The 16,730-nt window shown below is 47.7% G+C and overlaps 1 protein-coding gene across 1 annotated transcript; it reads right to left on the bottom strand.

Moving 5' to 3' along the window:
- Positions 1 to 1,284: 1,284 nt before the first annotated feature.
- LOC102460947 (olfactory receptor 51G2-like) lies at positions 1,285 to 2,220 on the bottom strand. The gene has a single exon (XM_006132542.2). It carries the CDS (start codon positions 2,218 to 2,220, stop codon positions 1,285 to 1,287), a length of 936 nt encoding a protein of 311 aa, XP_006132604.2.
- Between the last annotated feature and the right edge of the window lie 14,510 nt (positions 2,221 to 16,730).

Here is a 16,730-nt window from a genome sequence, read left to right as displayed (position 1 = left end):
AGAGACACAGCAAACCGCGAATCACTGGGGCACCCAGATGGCTGGGAGTGTTAGTTCCCTGGCACTGCCCCGCGCCCCACTACCGGAAGCAACCCCCCCGGACGGCGTGTAGTACGGCCAGGACAGACCGAACCCTCCAGTGCAGGGCACTTTCTCCTCCTCCCCTCCCCCATTTTCCCTGGGGCGGCCTATCCCCTCCTTACAGCCGCCCTCCCCCCCCGGCCCAGTGGCTGGTGAGTGCTGTACCTGCGTGAGCACTGCTCCGACGGTGGATCTCCCCACGCCGAACTGGTTCCCGATGGATCGGTAGCTGTCTGGCGTGGAGAGCTTCATGAGGGCGATGGCCACACACTTCTGGAGGGGGATGGCGGGCCTCATGCGAGTGTCCCATCACCGCAGAGCAGGGGTGATCCATTCGCATTGCTCCAGGAAGGTGTCCCTTTTCATCCTGAAGTTCTGGGTCCACTATCTGTCTCCCCAGCGCTCCAGGATGATGCAGTCCCACCAGTCATTGCTAGTGTCCAGACGCCAGATGCAGCGGGGCACGCTGGCGTCCAGGCGCTGCTGCGGCTCCTCCATGGCCCCCAAAGAGGCCAGGCGGAGAGGTAGGGGGCTGACTTGCACCAGGTGGTGACAGGCAGCCTCCAGCTGTTGCTGGCAGGCTTGCAGCAGCAAGTCCAAAAACTGCACCAGAAAGCCCAGGGCGAGCTCTGGCTCCATGTTGCCAACTAAGGCGGCGTCCCCAAAGGGAAGCACTGACACAGGCAGGTGCAGAGAAAAATGCTTTGCTGTCCCACGGCGAGGTAGGCAAGCAAGCGGAAAAGCTGAGAACCGGCTGTCCAGGGGGGTCCCTTTAAGCACAAGCCTCAGATAGCCTCAGACAGCAGCCACACAAAGCAACTACTGACCTGATGCCCTGCCAGAACCGGTTTCAGCTGCCCTTAAATGTGCCCCAGCGTCCAATCAGTGTGGAAATGCTCGTTCGAATTAGCAAAACTCTAATTCGAACTAGTTTTTAAGTCTAGATGCGCTAATTCGAATTAGCTAGGTTCGAATTAACTAATTCGAACTTAGTTAGTTCAAATTAGTACTGTAGTGTAGCCATACCCTAAGATATTAAGATACAGCAGATTGAGATATTAAAACTGATAGGTTACATGATGTATTTTATCCAAAGCAAATTCGAGTTACTGTCACTGAGACCAATGAGGGAGGAGATGCATGTGGCCCATATTTTTCATCTCCCTCATCACCAGAGCTGGATTAATATGTTGAAATGACTCTTCACTTGACAAAAAGCCTGATTATCCTCATGCGCAGGTGTTTGCTTTTCACGCTGTACACGATTGGGTTCATCAGGGGTGGCACCAGCAGGTAGATGTATCCAAAGAGAATCTGAAGCCAGTGAGATGAGCTGTTTCCAAATCTGTGTATCAGAGACAGACTGACCATTGGTGTATAGAAGAGCAGGACGGCGCAGAGGTGGGAGACGCAGGTGTTCAGGGCCCTGAGGGTCTCCATGCGGGATGCAATGCTCAGCACTGTTTTGAGAATCATCACATACGAGAGGAGGATAAGCAGAGAGTCCAACCCCACTGTGGAAAGTATTATGACCAAGCCATAGATATTGTTAACTGTGATGTCCGCACAAGCCAGCTTCATGACCTCATTGTGCATACAGTAAGAATGGGAGAGGACATTGGCTCGACAGTATGGGTAGCGTTTCAGGAGAAAGGGGTATGGGAGTGCTAAAGCCACCCCTCTTAGCATACACACCAGTCCTAACTTGGCTATTCTCAGTGGGGTTAAGATGGAAATGTATCTTAGTGGGTCACGGATTGCAATGAAGCGGTCAAAGGCCATCGACACGAGCACAGAAGATTCAATGTATGAAAGCGAGTGGAAGAAGAACAACTGGGTAAAACAGGCATCATGGTTGATCTCCCTAGAGTTAAACAAGAATGCGCCTAGTGTTGTCGGCATAGTAGTCATTGATAATCCAAGGTCTGTGATGGCCAACATGGAAAGGAAAATGTACATGGGTTCATGGAGGCTTGGATCTGTTTTTATAAAGAAAAGAATACCTGTATTTCCCATTATCAATATGGCATAAATAAGGCACAAGGGGATAGAGATCCACAGATGGACATCTTCATGCTCTGGTATCCCAGTGAGAAGGAAAACTGCAGGAGTAGATTTGGTGACATTGACATCTGACATGATGTACTGGGTAGATCTGAGGAGTTTTGAATTTTCCTTCCTGAAAGGAAAAAGAATAGAAGGCAAGACAATATTTTACGAGACATTGTTCTGTTCTCAGTAAGTAGAGGGCAGTTATGACACAAGAACCCCAGTAGTTCAAGGAAGAGGAGCAAAAATATATTCTTGGATTTACACCTCTGATAGGAAGTTAGGGACGGTCTGGTTGGATGAGACCTGTAGTCCATTATGCCCAATATCCAGTGACTAGTACTAGAACCTGCAGCTTGAATGAAGGAAGACCTGCAATAGGCAGCTACGAGATGACCTACTTCTAGGAAAGTTGCACACTTCCTGAGACATGGATATATTTTGTGATGCCAATCACAACTGTTGATTGGCCTTCCAAGAGTTCTCAGAAAATACTCATGACTGAAGTTGGATTTTTCTAGTTACCCATATAAATATCCAGCCACTTTTTGAATCCCGACAAGCTCTTGGCCCCATTAATATATTGTGGCTGGGATTTCCATGCCCTACTTGAGCACTGCGTGATATTAAAACATTGACAATCCCAAACATGCAATACCACCTCAGTGTGGCCTATTTTATAATGCCATGGGCAGTGAATGGGGGGAACTGTTGCGGTTGTGGTAGCAGGAGGATTATACAGTTATTTTGACTCTCTCCTCAGACCCTATACTATCAGCAATCCTACCTACCTTCTAGACACCAGTAACTTCCTGGACACCGTGGATGTAAATGCTCTTGACACTTTTTGTTTTAATTTTTTTTGGAATGGAGATGCCTATCTCCTAGAACTGGAAAGGACCTTGAAAGGTCATCAAGTCCAGTCCCCTGCCTTCACAGCAGGACCAAGTATCATCCCTGACAGATTTTTCCCCAGATCCCTAAATGGCCTCCTCAAGGATTGAACTCGCTGGCTGTGTCTACACTGGCACCTTTTTCTGGAAATGCTTAAAACGGAACAGTTTTCCGTTATAAGTATTTCCGGAAAAACAGCGTCTACATTGGCAGGATGCTTTTCTGGAAAAGCCCTTTTTCCGGAAAAGCGTCCGTGGCCAATGTAGACGCGCTTTTCCGGAAAAAAGCCCCAATCGTCATTTTCGTGATCGGGGCTTTTTTCTGGAAAAGACTACTGTGCTGTCTACACTGGCCCTTTTCCGGAACAGTTTTCCGGAAAAAGGACTTTTGCCTAAGCGGGAGCAGCATAGTTTTTCCGGAAAAGCAGCTGATTTCTTACAGCAAATCGTCACTGCTTTTCCGGAAATTCAAGGGGCCAGTGTAGACAGCTCACAGCTTATTCCGGAAAACACAGCCACTGGGTTTAGCAGACACCAGCATTCCAGACGATGAGGGATTATTAGCTGTCAGGAACATTAACCTCAAATACACCACAGTACACCTAATGACTAAGTCCTCACCGTCAACTATTTGCAGTTTGGGGATAATGTATACCTTCAAGTCTGCAGCACAACTACAGGCACCCCGATGGCCTCACAATATGCCAACACCTTTATAGCTGACCTCGAAACAAGGTTCCTCGGCTCTCATCCCATAGTCCCGTTACTCTACTTACATTATGTTGATGTCTTTATTATGAAGTATAAATGGACACAAGTCAGGTATCAGAAATGGTAATAACAGAAACCTGTAGACGAACATTTTAACCCACCTGGGCACTCATGAATGGATTTAAATGTGACCATTCTTCTACAAAGGAATTTCCAAAACCAACTAGAGAGAGAGAGAGAGAAAGAGAGAGAGCAGAACTGAGCTTCATATGCCAATTTTACACTCTCTCCTAGTTTCAACAAAGATAAGAAGTGGATGGTCCCTTATAAAACCTGCTTTTCTTACATTCCACATGCTAGTGAGATAAAAACTAATGATGGGACACTTCCAGACCACTCAATTAGTCTCACTGCCATCAGTTTTACAACTGACAGGTACCCCCCCCCCCCGCGCTCCATTCTTTTACCACTATAAATTGAGAGGTTCCCCCCTTTTCTCTCCATGCTACTCACATCTCTCTCTCTCTTTCTCTCTCTCTCTGTATATATATATCTTTGTTAGTCTATAAAGTGCTAAGGGACTTCTTGTTGCTTCCTAAGGGATGGCATCATACCACTGTTTCCTGAACAACGAGTTCATTGCACAAGCCCATTGCAAGCAGTATTTGGAGTACTGTCCTATACTTTCTAAACTAAAACCCATCAAGAAGTAAAGTTGCCCCTGCTCCTTCCCTTAGACATTCCAACAACTCTGCTGCTGGCTTCCAATATATAAGCATGATAAAGTGTGGCTTGGAATATTTCTCTCATGATGACAAGTTTGAGCGTAAGATTTCACATATGTACATTAGCTCACACATCAACCCATTTTCCCCTCTGATCTCTCAGGCTATATCTACACTGTGGGTTTTTTGGGGGGAGGGGGGATACCTCTGGAATCTCAGAAAAACCCTGCCATATCCAGAGAACACATTTGCTCTTTTGCTTTTTTTCTTTTTGCAGAAGTGAACACACGCTCTTTCAGAAGCCCCTGTATTCCTCGTTACACAAGGAAGAAGGGGGCTTCTGAAAGAGGGTTTTTTTCTGAAATTTGGCCAATTCTAGATGCGCCAAATTTTGGACAAGCTTCTTGTAAAAAAAAAATCAGAAAAAGCTATGCAAAATTGTGGAGCACATTTTGTGTAGCTTTTTCTGGAAAAAATGTAGTGTAGACCTAGGCTCAGAGATGATTTCTCAGGTCAGAGAGGGATCTTAGCATAAGAACCTGTTTCTTAGCCTGGGAGAGAATTTTGGGTTTCACTTTTAATACTTTTACATCCTCACTAATATGTGTGAAGAGCAAAGATGCCGTGTGGTTCATTTCCCACACCCAAATGGGGCTTTTAGCACAACAAGACAGATATATGGGTATGTCTACACTAGCTCGTTAGTTCGAGCTAGGTAGGCAAATGAGGGCAACCGGAGTTGCAAATGAAGCCCGGGATTTAAATATCCCGGGCTTCATTTGGATCTTCCCGGGCGCTGCCATTTTTAAACCCCCCTTAGTCCAAACTCCGTGCCCGCGGCTACACGCGGCACGGGGTAGGTAGTTTGAATTAGAGACCCTAATTCGAACTACCGTTACTCCTCATTCCAGGAGGCTAGGTCTACATTCCATGAGAAGTACCGGTAGTTCAAATTAGGATGGAGTTCGGACTAAGGGGGATTTAAAAATGGCGGCGCCTGGGAACATGCAAATGAATCCCGGGATATTTAAATCCCGGGCTTCATTTGCAACTCCGGTTGCCCTCATTTGCCTACCTAGCTCGAACTAACGAGCTAGTGTAGACATACCCATAAGGACTGGAAATAAATGTGTTGCAGGTGATGGGGGACAGTTTAATATATGGGCACACAGTTCATGACTGTCCCGGTTTCTTATTTCAAATCAAGGTTAAGCAAATGGGGAAGGGGAGGGAACAGTGGATTGCCAGATTTCTGTGTATCTTGAGTAACCCACTGTGCAGCATGGGACCATTTGAAAAATCCTGACTCAGAGCATCAGCGTTTTAACACTCTGAGCTTTGTTTGAGAGCCAGATTTCTGTGTAGCTTAAATAACCTATAGTGAATGAGCAGATGTAGGGGAGGGTTTCCAGGCTACCTACGGCTGCCTGCCCTCCAGCCCTGTCACTGGGTCACCCCAACAGCCCAGCGGAGTCCTCTGCCGCTGCACAGAACATCTGCCAATGCAAACAGCCTGCAGCCTTCACCCTGCACTTGGCATGTTACAGACAGTGAAACCTGCCCACGTACCCAGTTCCTGCTAGAAGGGAGCCGCTGGCATCAGAGGTCTTCACCCTACAGCACAAGGAGTATCAGAGAGGTTGCACAGGCAGCAGGCAGTGTCTGTAGAGGTAGGGAGGCAACTGCCTTTATGCAGCATGCCTCTACATTCCCTTGGGGACACTTGACCATAGGGGAGTCTCAACTGTTTGGCTCTGTGTGCACCAGCTTTAACCCCCTCACGTCCAATAGCAAACTTCCGAGGCCAAATCACAATGGATGCATCTTTGCAGCAGGCTCCATTCTTGGAATCTGGGCTCGTCATCGCGGTTCTTATGGTTCTGATTGGACACATAGAACCCTGAGTAGTAACGACGATGCCATCAGAGCTGTGATCTTGCTGAATTATAATGCAATATGAGAGTCAGAATAAGAATGGACCAGATTTCTCAGAGCAGCCTCATTTTCCTGCATCACAAATCCAAGGTGCAGGCCAGGGAAGGGAGATTCCACAAGGCTCCATGTACATTGCATTGGTCCAGAAGGGGAGGGGCCTTCCCTGAAGAATGAAACAGGATACCCAAGATCCAGGGATGCCCAAAGTTAGGCCAGGCCTCACTGGTTCATTGGCATCTATGTTCCTTCTCCCCTCTTCCCCCCCCCCCCCATTTCTTGGTGTCCTCTACTTTTCTAGGACCCTCTCTGGCTCCCTGCTAGCACAGGCTCATCAGAGATGTGTCTCCACAGGCTGTCGCAGTAGCCACTGCCCACAGGGCCTGCTGAATGGGTCTGTACAGAGTTGGGAGAAGTGGCTACAGTAGCTAATGGTCACAGGACCCCAGCCATAAACTAAGTGGGAGATTTTCCCCTTCCCACAATGCATCCCTAGGTTATGTCAGTGCAACCTTCATTTATCTTAGAGAGAAGCAGATGAAAAACTTCCCATTTCTCTTGCACATTGAGGCAGCTGCAGGAGGGCGGCATCCTGGCAGATGAGCTCTCAGAGACAAATGATCCTTCTTCCATGAAAATTCACCCCCAGAATGGATGAAAAGGAAACATTTTAGTTTTGGCCACAATTTTCTCTAGGGGGAGGGTGGAACTTTCTGTTGTCCAGCTGAAACCATGAGCCTCTCTCTCTGGTGCTACCAGACCACACCCCTAGGTGGCTCACTCACCCCCTTCGCCCCCTTTCCCCCCCTCCCTCCCTCCCCCCCCCAGTCAGCCTCCCACTCACCAGGTGCCTAGACATTTTCTAGGGAGCCCATGTCTGCTCTAAATCTAAGGGATCCTGTAGAACAGGATGTCAGCAGCAGCCCATCCATCAGTGGAGAAAATTAAGAACATAAGCATGGCTAATGGTCCATGCAGCCCAGTGTCCTGTCTTATGACAGTGCGAGTGCAGATACGACCAAAGCCATTTTGACCCTGCCCCCCATATTTGTCTTAGTGGTGTCACTATATTAGGATACTTCAGAGGGCATGGACAAAATAGGGTAATTATTGAGTGATCCATGTCCTGTTGTGTGCTCCTGGCGTCTGGCAGTAATTGGTTCAGAGTCCTGAGTTGCTTCTCTGCCTTTGGGGTAACAGCCACTGAGTGAATTGTCTTCAAAATTCATCCAATTCTTTATTGATCAGTTTATAATTCTGTCTTTCACGATATCCCAATGCAATGGGTTCCACAGGCTCACTGTGCATTGTTTGAAGAAATAGTTTTGTTTGTTAGAAACTTGCTGCATCTTAAGTTTGTTGGGTAACCTGTGGTCTTTTTGAAGGAGTAAACAAAACCTACTTATTCACTTTCTCCACACCACTTACTGTTTTATTACGTCTATCATTATTTGCCTTGACCCTCTGTTTCTGCAAGCTGAACAATCTCTCTTCAGCCAGACACATTAAGATTTTAAATAAGGCATCAATTTTAAAAATAGAGGGTTTTAACCAATGGGAGAAAAACTCCCATGGGAGACAGTGGAATCTCCCAGTAGGTCCAAATGAAGCCTAGATGCCTCGATGGAAAATACTTTTTAGATGAACAAATGTTACGCATCAAATCAAGTCATTGGGTTCAATGTAGGAGTAACGGGGAAATTCTGCAACCAGTGATGTACAGTGGTACCGACTAAACAATTTAACGTTCCATTCTGACCTGAAATTCTGTGGCTGTAAAAGAACATAAAAACAGCCTTATTAGGATAGACTAAAGGTCCTTCAAGCCCTGTATCCTGTTTTCTGACAGTTGCCAATATCACGTGCTCCACATAGAATGAACAGAACAGTAATCATCAAGTGATCCACCTGCTGTCGTGCAGTTCCTGTCTTCTGTCAAATAGAAGCTAGTGACAGCTTCCCTGCCCATCCTGTCTAATAGTCATTGATGGATCTATCCTCCATGAATTTCTCTAATTCCCTCTTGAACCCTGTTATATTCTTAGGTTCAAAATGTCCTCTAGCAAAGAATTCCACAGGCTGACTGTATGGCGCAATACATTATTTTGTTTTAATCCTGCTGCCTATTCATTTCCTTTGTTGAGATCTAGTTCATTTGTTGTGAAAAAGAGTCATTAATGCTTCCTTCTCTATTTTCACCACACCAGTCATGATTCTATAGACCACCTTCTATCCCTGGAATCACATCAATTGGCTGTAAGAATCATTGTGTTGAATGGACTGCTTTCTTTTAATGTAACTAGAAAAAGTTGTTACTCTGAATATTTATACACACTCAAAACCAGTATTTGCTGCCCAAGAAGAAATAGGATTTTCACAGAAAAATTGGGATGTATGGTCTCTTTTCCCTTGAAACCAAGGGTATGTCTACATTGCAGAGTTTTGTCGTAAAAACAGCTGTTTTTCAAAAAAACTTTAATTACGTCTACACTGCAGTTGTGTTCTTTTGAAAGAAAATTGAAAGAACGGAGGTTTTTTTCCAGCATTGGTAATCCTCTTTCTACGAGGAAGAAGCCTTCTTCTAAAAAAGCTCTTTCTGAAAAAGGCATTTGAGGACAGGGAAGAGGGAGTTCTTTCAGAAGAAGAGGAAAGAGGAAAAAGCACAGGTGCCCTGGTGGCCACTCCGTCCACAATAATCACAGTTTAAATGTGAGATAGTGTCCATTCAGTGTGAATGCTATCTTTTGAAAAAGCAGATCGCTTTTTTGATGCACTTTGACAGTGTGGACGCTCTCTTTTGGAAGAAGTGTTTTCAGAAGATCTCTTCTGGAAAAGCGTCTTGTGAAAGAAGCCTGCAGTCTAGTCATAGCCCAAGTCACTTCCTGTCATTGGGGGAATATCACAATTGTCCCACTCTTGTAGCAGAGTACAACAAACCACGTGTGCTAAATGATCATTACTAGACAAGTCCAAATGGACATGTCATTCTCTTCCGTTGGAGTGCTTGTGACCACAGATACGCAGTCACCTGTAGTCTTTTTATAGCAAGTAGGTTTTATCGAATCATAGAGTACTAGTACTGGAAGGGACGGCGAGAGGTTATCAATCCAGTCTCCTGCCCCCATGATAGGACCAAGCACCTTCTAAATCATCCCTGATAGATGTCTATCCAACCTGCTCTTAAATACCTCCAGTGATGGAGATTCCAAAACCTCCTTAGGCAATTTATTCCAGTGTTTAACCACCCTAATAGTTAGGACATTTTTCCAAATGTGCAACCTAACCTCCCTTGCACAATTTAAGCCCATTGCTTCTTGTCCTATCATCAGCAGCCAAGGAGGACAATTTTTCTCCCTCCTCCTTATAACACCATTTTAGAGACCTTTATTATGTCTCTTCTCATTTTTAAACTAAACAAGCCCAATTCTTTCAGTCTTCCATTATAGGCCTTTTTCTCTAGACCTTTAATCATTTTTGTTGATCTTCTCTTTTGCTTCATCTTTGTTACTCTTCTTTCTTGAAATGTGGTGTCCCTGAGGCCCCACCTCACCCCATTTCTTCCCCAAGGCCGCATCTTCCTTCTCCTTCCCTTCCCGTGAAGTCCTCGTCCTCAGCAAGACCAGACAGGCTATTTTAAGAGCTGACCAGGGAGGCCAGCCTGCTGTGGGGAACCCCAAACTGTCCACTTTCCCACGTTGGTGTGGGAATAACGTGGGTTGGGGCTCCTCTCATGGCCCCTATCCCTCCACCCAATGCAGGAACCGTGCGCCTGGGCCTTGCCCACCACGGAGCAGCAGCTGGGTGTCCTGCAGGGGCCCTGGCTTTCCAGAGGGGGGCTGGGTTTCACCCACCTGGGCCCCAGGGAGAATTGACCACTGCTCTTGTTTCACCACAGCCGCAGCACCTGGGACTGCAGGGTGCACCACCCGGCCTGCAACAGCCACCCGCGCCCGGGCCAGCAGGAGAGCCAGGAACCAGGAGGAGTACCAGAGGCGGCACCTCCGGTTCCTGGAGCGGCTGCTCCACAATCAGGAGCACTGGGTCCGGGAGGACCTTCGGCTGTACCAGCGGAGTTTGGAGGTGCTGGAGGAGCAGAGCCGTGCCCTCAGAGGCCACCTCCAGACCCTGGTCGACAGATTCATGCCTCCTCCTGCTCCAGCTCCTGCAGCTGCCCTAGCTCTCGCTCCTCCTCCCACCCCTGCTGCCCCTACTCCCCCTGCCCCTGCTCCCCCTCCCCCTCCCACTCCTGCTCCCCCTCCCGCTTCTTCCGCCCCCCTGTCCCTCCTGCCCCATCCTCCACACCCACTCCCCCCCGAGGTCCCCGCACTCGCAGTGTTGTGAGACGGGAGAGCCAGCTGGACCCCCAAGCCTGAGCTTTCCCTTCCCTTCTTCCCCTTCAACCCCGTCCAGCTCCCCCCTCCCAGGTTTCCCCCTCCCCTCTTCCATCATCTCTCCTCCCTCCCCCAACCCCAGTTATGTATAATAAAGAGATTTTGTTTGCCAAAACAGGTGTCTTTATTTTACATTATTTAGGAGGGGGGGGGTTAAGGAGGGGAAAGGGGAAGGGGGTAGGGTGGAAGAAGGCCCCAGTGGGGCATGCAAGAGAGAGGTTAGTCCTCCTCCTCCACCTGGAAGCTCTCCCACAGGGCTTCCCGGATCCGGACGGCCCCCCGCTGGGCTTCCCGGATGGCGGCGGTGTGGGGCTGAGCGTACTGGCCAGCCATGCGGTCAGCCTCAGCCATCCAGGCTGGCAGGAAAGCCTCCCCCTTTCGCTCACACAGATTGTGTAGCACAGAACATGCTGCCACCACGGGAGGGATGTTGTGCTCTGCGAGGTCGAGGAGGGTGAGGAGGCACCTAAATTGGGCTTTCAGTTGCCCGAAGGCCCCCTCTATCATGATGCGGGCCCTGGTCAGCCTCGAATTGAAGGCCTGGCGGGACGGATTGAGGTGCCCCGTGTAGGGCTTCATGAGCCAGGGCTGTAGGGGGTAGGCCGCATCCCCCACCAGGCACATGGGCATGTCCACGTCCCGGACCCTGATGTGGCGGTCGGGGAAGAAGGTCCTGGCCTTCAGCCTCTGGCACACGGAGGAGTTGCGGTACACCCTGGCGTCATGTGCCTTGCCGGACCAGCCCACATTAATGTCCGTGAACTGTCCCCGGTGGTCACACACGGCCTGCAGGATCACGGAGAAGTACCCCTTGCGGTTGATGTACTGGGAGGCCTGGTGTTCCGGGGCACGGATGGGGATGTGCGTCCCGTCGATGGCCCCCCCCGCAGTTGAGGAAGCCGAGGCCGCCAAACCCCCGGATGACGGCGTCCGGGTCGGCGAGGCGGACCACCCTGCGGAGCAGCACTCGGTTGATGGCCTTGACCACCTGTGGAGAGACACAGCAAAGCACGAATCAGTGGGGCACCCGGGTGGCTTGGAGTGTTCGTGCCCTGGCAGTGCCCCGCGCCCCACTCCCGGAAGCAACCCTCCTGGCGGCGTGTAGTCTGGCGGGGAGAGACCGGCCCCTCCGGTGCGGGGCACTTTTGCCTCCTTCCCCCCCAACCCCCATTTTCCCTGGGGCGGCCCATCCCCTCCTTGCAGCCCCCCTCGCCTCTGGTCCAGTGGCCGATGAGTGCCGTACCTGCATGAGCACTGCTCTGACGGTGGATCTTCCCATGCTGAACTGGTTCCCGACGGATCAGTAGCTGTCTGGCGTGGAGAGATTCCAGAGGGCAATGGCCACCCGCTTCTGGAGGGGGATGGCGGACCTCATGCAAGTGTCCCTTCTGCGCAGAGCAGGGGCGAGCCACTCACAGAGCTCCAGGAAGGTGTCCCTCTTCATCCTGAAGTTCTGGGTCCACTGTTGGTCTCCCCAGCTCTCCAGGAAGATGCGGTCCCACCAGTCGCTGCTGGTGTCCAGATGCTAGATGCGGCTGGGCACGCTGGCGCCCAGGCGCCGCCACATCTGCACCATGGCCCCCAGGGTGGCCAGGAGGAGAGGCAGGGGGCTGACGTGCACCAGGTGGTGCACGGCAGCCTCCACCCATAGCTGGCAGGCTTGCAGCAGCAAGTCCAGAAACTGCACCAGAAAGTGCAGGGGGAGCTCTGGCTCCATGTTGTCACCTGCGGCGGCATCCCCGAAGGGAAGCACCGACACACACAGGCGCAGAGATCAACGCTTTGCTGTCCCTCGGCGAGGTAGGCAAGCAAGCAGGAAAAGCTGAGAACCGGCTGTCCAGGGGGGTCCCTTTAAGCACGAGCCTCAGATAGCCTCAGACAGCAGCCACACAAAGCAACTACTGACCTGATGCCCTGCCAGAACCGGTTTCAGCTGCCCTTAAATGTGCCCCTGCGTCCAATCAGTGTGGACGCGCTAGTTCGAACTAGCAAAACGCTAATTCGAACTAGTGTTTAAGTCTAGCTGTGCTAGTTCGAATTAGCTTAGTTCGAATTAACTAATTCGAACTAAGTTAGTTCAAATTAGCACTGTAGTGTAGACATACCCTGAGAGAGGGCAGGTGTCATGGGAAACAACATACAAATCCCTTCTCTATAGTGCTGTATCGAGAGCAATCCTGAGGTCGGAGCTGACACCCAGATGGTTTTTAATAGGCCAACAGCTTATCCCTCCAATTTCCACTCTCATGGCACTATCAAAACCTTCCTTCCCCTGGCTCCAGGCCATAGAGCCCATTTCAACCTCTCTCTGGACAGTGAAGATTAGTACTTCTTGTCATCTTAGAGGTTGGGACTGTGGAGGCAGGAAAAGGGAATAAGGGAATTTGTGTGCAGCCATCTTGGTCTTGTTATCAAGAGAGCAAGAGTCAGGCTAAGTCTGTGGCCTGACAATGTGAGATCTGTAATTAGACGCTGCCTTCGCCTCTCGCCTCCTTACGGAGATAAGGGTAGAACGCTGACTCTGGTAGGGACCTTGAGATAAGGAGCATCTGGGTGGAACTAAATAACTGTTAGCCATTGGTGTTTGTAACGGGAAGGAGACCAATTGTTATTGTTATTATATCTAGAAGCTAAATCTGCCCTAACAAGGAGACACATTCTGCAAAATAAATCTCCTTACAGTGCATGGTCGAGTGATCCACCCCAGAGTCAGCAGCATAGATCAACTGCTGCAGCATGGATGTTATGAAAACCCTATACTGAGAAGTTTAAAATTAGTAATAGCTGACTGCAATAATACACATTTGGATTTACCTATTGAAAAGAATTAGGAGGTGTGGGGGCTAATGGGAAAGCCCATCCTCCTTACCACATTAATACTGGACAAACCTGTGTCATCGAAAAAAAAAAAGGTCATTTAGCAGGAATTAAGATGTATCATAAGAAAAAGCATGTGAAAGGGGAAGGCAAAAGGTTTGGAGCCCTCTGGGCATAGTGGAAGGAATAAGGAAAGTAGGAATACAGTCATTGGAAAGTTAAGTTACTAGGAATGAGGAACGTTTTCTTTGAAAAGACGAAGCAAGTAATTTAAGGGAAACATGCTTTTAAAAGTGACTCCTTGTTTCTTGCAGCCTTTTTCAATAATCCAGGCAAAGAAACAATCAAATTTAACTATTTGGCTACAGACACTTTTGTTAAATCTGCAAAAGGAAAATAAGGAATTCTATTGACACTTAACTGGTTAACTGTCTAAAAGAATGAAATCTATACATTCAATCCTTAAGGTTAAATTTACTCTTTAAGAAAACAAATCTTTGTTTTAAGAATCCAAGCCCTGAAACTTCACTGTGTCTCTCTGTTCAAGGCTGAGTTGATAACACTTTTGGCTTTCTTTCAAATCCAACATTATATGTAAATACAGGCTGCCTGGCTATTTCAAAGGAATATAAAACACCTGTCCCCTCAAGTAAATTGTCCAAATACAAACAAAATATTTATAAGCGCCCATTTAACAAAATTTAATGTCACTATTATTACTATAGTCTTAATAAGTACCACTGTATATAATTTTTTTCAGGAAAAGAAAAGCTTTTTGCTTGCTGGAACAATAACTGACCAACACACTGTGCTAAGGAAAAGCATTATAGCTTCACACTTTAAGCCTGATCTGTGGTACAAGAGGGAAACTGAGGCATGCCACTGTTGGGGAGGGCTATCAACTCTAGAGGTAATTCGAGGGATTGGAAGGTCACGAGTACCGATGAAGCGCCCTTGTTCTCGTAAAGTTGTAGCTCACTTGCCCATGGAAGTGGTAAGGAACTAGCTGTAACCGATTCCCCTAACAGATCTTAGGCAGTATTTTAAGTTATAATGGGCCACCCCGACGGGGGTAGAAATGTTTTCTTGTCTTTCAGATCATCAGAAAGCGCTGGTGCCAGCTGAAGAAAAACAACAAACAACAACAACAACAAAAAACCATGGTTCTGTGTCATGACACAATAAGTTTGTGTTCTGTCCAAGTTTGTCTTGTGTGTCTTAATTGTAATAAGTATTGCAAATATTGTTGTGTGTAGGATATTGTTTTAATGAAAGGATAATTTGAGTAAAGCAGAAGCATTAATTTAAACCATCAAAATTAATAATTGGGCCCAATCAATTGGCAACTTTAAAATTCAGTGAAAGAATAATAGTTTGGAAATTGTTTAGGCTAGGAGAATGTTAACAATGTCTCCACAGGTGAACAAAAAAGGAACTGGAAGGAAGCAAGGAGTGTATACTTGAACAGAAGGTACCAGCTCTCTCCCCCACCGGATTGGTTTTGCTTTAATGGCTACACAAATGAAATATTTAGCTTCTGCAAATTTGCATACCAACCATAAAAGTGGTTTGGCCAGATAATAAGAAATCTATAAGTAACAACACGGGCAAGTGGGACATCAGCATATTTAAGTAAAGATGCCCACAACAATGAGGAAACTAGTAACCTCACCATTGCAATAACAGCTACTTGCCCTGCTACTCATTGGTGCCTGATGCCTTAAAAGGCCTCAAGAATTATGGAATTGCATAGGTTCCTATTAACAATTAAACATCTGTGAACCATGCTTAGTCCTATAAGAGAAACAGTGACTCTAGTCAATGTAACCTCCTTCAAGTCACATACATAGAACAAATACACACTAATAGCAATGGGGAATACACGGCCTTGGGCCTCCCCTCATTCACACATAATGATTTTGTTTATTGTAACAACATGAACACTACGAGGACAAAGAATACACAGTCCTCTGAGTTAAAGTTTGCATGGAATATTGTGGGAAAGAAGCTAAACACTAACATTAGGCCACTGAAGTTGGACCTACTGACTCTCACTGGGGCTTACCACTTAAAGCCCAGACAAAGGTAACCCCTGAGGCATGGCTGTCATTTGTTAAACAATGACCATTGCTAACTTGCCCTCATTTGGATATTATTAACCAGGTCCTTAAGGACAAAATAGAGCCTCCCAATTGTGCATCATTCCCTGAACAGACCCGTCTCAGAACCAGGACAACTGTCACTGGTCCTTACCTTGGTGATGTTCCACACTGGTATAGACCAGCTGTGTGCTAGACTGGCTAATCAAATTGGCAAGTGCCTGATTAGGCAACGGCAGGGCTTAGCAGATACCATCGCAGATTGGTTTGGGCCTGGAACCTCTGTCAGCAACACTTATGTCATAGCCCAGAAATTGTATGAGAATCCAGGCTGGTAGATGCAGTAATATCCAGTGCCTGTAAAGGCCTAGACACCAGCCAAGCTAACCGATTCATCCTGAATAGTTCAAAGGATCTGTCCAGCTCTGTGTCCATTTCACTAAACCTAACCAGATATTTGGACCAGAGATTAATTGGATTGTTAATTAATTGAACTAAATTAAAGGTATTAGAAGGCCAGTATTGAAGAATAGGATAGCTTTGACCACCCAGCCCTTATAGTGGTGAGTCCCCATCTCCCCCGTGCCTACCCATGGGAGTGGGGAAGTAGAGAATCCATGAGGACCCAAAGGCCCACCTGGACAGGGCATAGTATAACAGTTTGTTTTTGGCCCTTCTGGGGATTCCTCACTCAGATCAGATCAGAATGGTAACCTCCCTGCCTGTACCAAAGAAGGAGAATATAGATAGATCGAGGGCATCACTTATTCTGAAGGTGTGGGAGCCTTCCTATACCCAGGGATTGTTGCACCTACTTTGATAAGGAAATTTTATGTACCTGCCCATTTAACATCATGACGAATCTGTCTAGGTTTGATGTGGTTGTCTCAGAGAAACAAAAACATCGAGCTGGTCCAAATAAACGGTACCTACTGGTGTTTGACTACCCAGACACATCACTCCATCCTGCCCCTCTACATATCCATCTGTGTGCATAACAGCCCCTCGCCGGATGATCCTGACCGTTGATGG

The sequence above is a fragment of the Pelodiscus sinensis genome, chromosome 1 (genome assembly GCF_049634645.1).
Source record: "Pelodiscus sinensis isolate JC-2024 chromosome 1, ASM4963464v1, whole genome shotgun sequence".
Classification (NCBI taxonomy): Eukaryota; Metazoa; Chordata; order Testudines; family Trionychidae; genus Pelodiscus; species Pelodiscus sinensis.
The sequence above is the reverse complement of the archived record's forward strand: the minus strand, read 5'-3'. Positions and strand labels throughout refer to the sequence as shown.